Raw genomic sequence first — 1,874 nt, forward strand, 5'->3', positions numbered from 1 at the left:
GGGGTGATGCCACTCTGTGTTCCATGGCCTCAGCGCTGTGATGGTGCCCATGTACCACCTATGGGATGGTGGCCCTGGCTGGATCTTGAGGGGTGGAAGTAGAGCGGGGATACTGTGGTGTGGCATCACTCTCCCAGTGCTGCTCCAGCCACGTTATCACACCCGGCTTGACCTGCTGAGCTGGCTGGATTTGAATCCTTTATGCTGGGAAACATCCCTGGCACATGTGAGGAGTGGGGAGACATGGGAGGCGTGTCACAAATGGCTTTCACCGGACCCCAGGGTGGAGCGGGGCTGGTGCGAAGCCCTCCCCTCTCTGCCGGGATGCCCTTAGGAGGAGGAGATTTACCGCAACCTCTACCTGGAGCTGTGGAGGAAAATGGAGGCTCTGCAGCGGCAGCGGGGAGCGGAGCGGGGCCCGCAGCGGGGGGGGGCTCTGCAGCGTGAGCGGGGAGCGGAGCGGGACCTGCAGCGGGAGCTGGAGCTGGCTGCCACGGGGACGGTGAGGCTCAGTGTGTGATGAGTGTGCTGGGTCTCAGCCGGGCAGGGCACTCGTGTGTCCCTGGGAGCACTGTCTGAGCGCTGGTGCCCTTGTCCCTTCCCCAGAGCGCCTGGAGCAGGCAGTGCCTTCTGTTTCGGGGCCTTGCGGATGCCGCCTTTCAGAGCTTGCAGGATGAGCAGGGAACGCTTGCCCAGGAGGTGAGCCTCAACACGGCCAGGCTGGCCCCACTTCCCCTGAGATTTTGGAAGACGCTGGTCCCGTCAGCACACGTGGCAGCCATCAGCTATACCCAGTGCCTCCCGGCGCCGTGTCCTCTTGCAGCGGGAGCAGGCGAAGGCCCTGGTGTCACGGTGCAGGGCTGTGCTGGAGAGCGTCCCTGGGAAGCTGCGGAGCTGCCTGGAGGAGCGGGATGCCATGAGACAGCGAGCGGATGAAGCCCTTCGAGCCAAGGAGGAGGTAGGGGGGCAGCTGGTGCGGGAGTCAGGGCAGGTTCTGCCATTCCTGTGCCTTTGATGTGGTATCCTGTATCTCTCTGGCACCGTGAGGGGAAACCCTGGGAGGGCTGTGGCTCCCTGGGGTGGCTGAAGCTCTCGGGATGGGTTTTTGGCTCAGGCTGTGTCCTGCTGGGAGCAGGAGCCCTGGGCTGCAGCAGCGTACAGGGACGGCTTGTGGGAGCTGCCCCTTGTGCGATGCTGTGCCCAGAGCAGCATCCATCCCTCGGCAGAGCGATGGCTTCCTGGAGGCTTTCCGTGCCCACGCCAGCGCCCGGATCAGTGCCCGTGACCAGAGCCTGGCCTCGCAGAGAGAGCTGGCTGTGCTGCTGGCAGACGCCATCCTCCAGCAGGTACCGAGCGGGTGGGCACAGCTGCCTCCTCCCCGGGGAAGCTCCTCCACACCTTGGGCTTGGGGGATGCTCTGAGCAAGGGTCTGTGATGGGTTTGGGTCCATCAGAGGTTTCTTGATGCCGCTGCTGGGAAGCTGCCACAATCTGGCCTTGGGGCTGGTGAATTTGGCTTTTTCACTGTGGCAGAGTTGACCCCTTTCTCCTGCCCCTTCCAGGCATCCTTGGCTGCTGAGGCTCAGCCCTTCAGGGAGTTAATAGACATCACCTTGGAAAATCTGAAGGAGGAGAGGAGAGCCCTGGATGTGGAGGTGAGAGGTGTCCCCATAGCTCATCCTCTCATCCCATTGCCAGCACGATCTGGGCCAGTGCTGCTTTGCTCCGTCTCGGGGCGCTTTGTGCCCTGGGTACCGCAGGCTGCCCGGTGCCATCCCCTTTGCAGCGGGAGCAGGCGAGGGCCCTGGTGTCGCGGTGCCAGGCTGTGCTGGAGAGCGTCCCCGAAAAGCTGCGGAGCTGCCTGGCAGAGCGGGA

General features: G+C 63.8%; 1 protein-coding gene across 1 annotated transcript in view; it reads left to right on the top strand.

Moving 5' to 3' along the window:
• Positions 1 to 334: 334 nt before the first annotated feature.
• Positions 335 to 1,874, top strand: part of SPAG5 (sperm associated antigen 5) — a gene marked incomplete at its 5' end in the record, with an annotated part of 5,494 nt that continues 3,954 nt past the window's right edge. The window contains 7 exon segments of the mRNA XM_010193079.1: positions 335 to 502; positions 607 to 699; positions 824 to 958; positions 1,227 to 1,346; positions 1,562 to 1,654; positions 1,786 to 1,869; positions 1,871 to 1,874. The exon segment at positions 1,871 to 1,874 is cut by the window's right edge and continues 62 nt beyond it. Of these exon segments, the coding sequence (XP_010191381.1) occupies positions 335 to 502; positions 607 to 699; positions 824 to 958; positions 1,227 to 1,346; positions 1,562 to 1,654; positions 1,786 to 1,869; positions 1,871 to 1,874 (697 nt within the window).

The sequence above is a fragment of the Mesitornis unicolor genome, unplaced genomic scaffold (genome assembly GCF_000695765.1).
Source record: "Mesitornis unicolor isolate BGI_N332 unplaced genomic scaffold, ASM69576v1 scaffold43319, whole genome shotgun sequence".
Classification (NCBI taxonomy): domain Eukaryota; kingdom Metazoa; phylum Chordata; class Aves; order Mesitornithiformes; family Mesitornithidae; genus Mesitornis; species Mesitornis unicolor.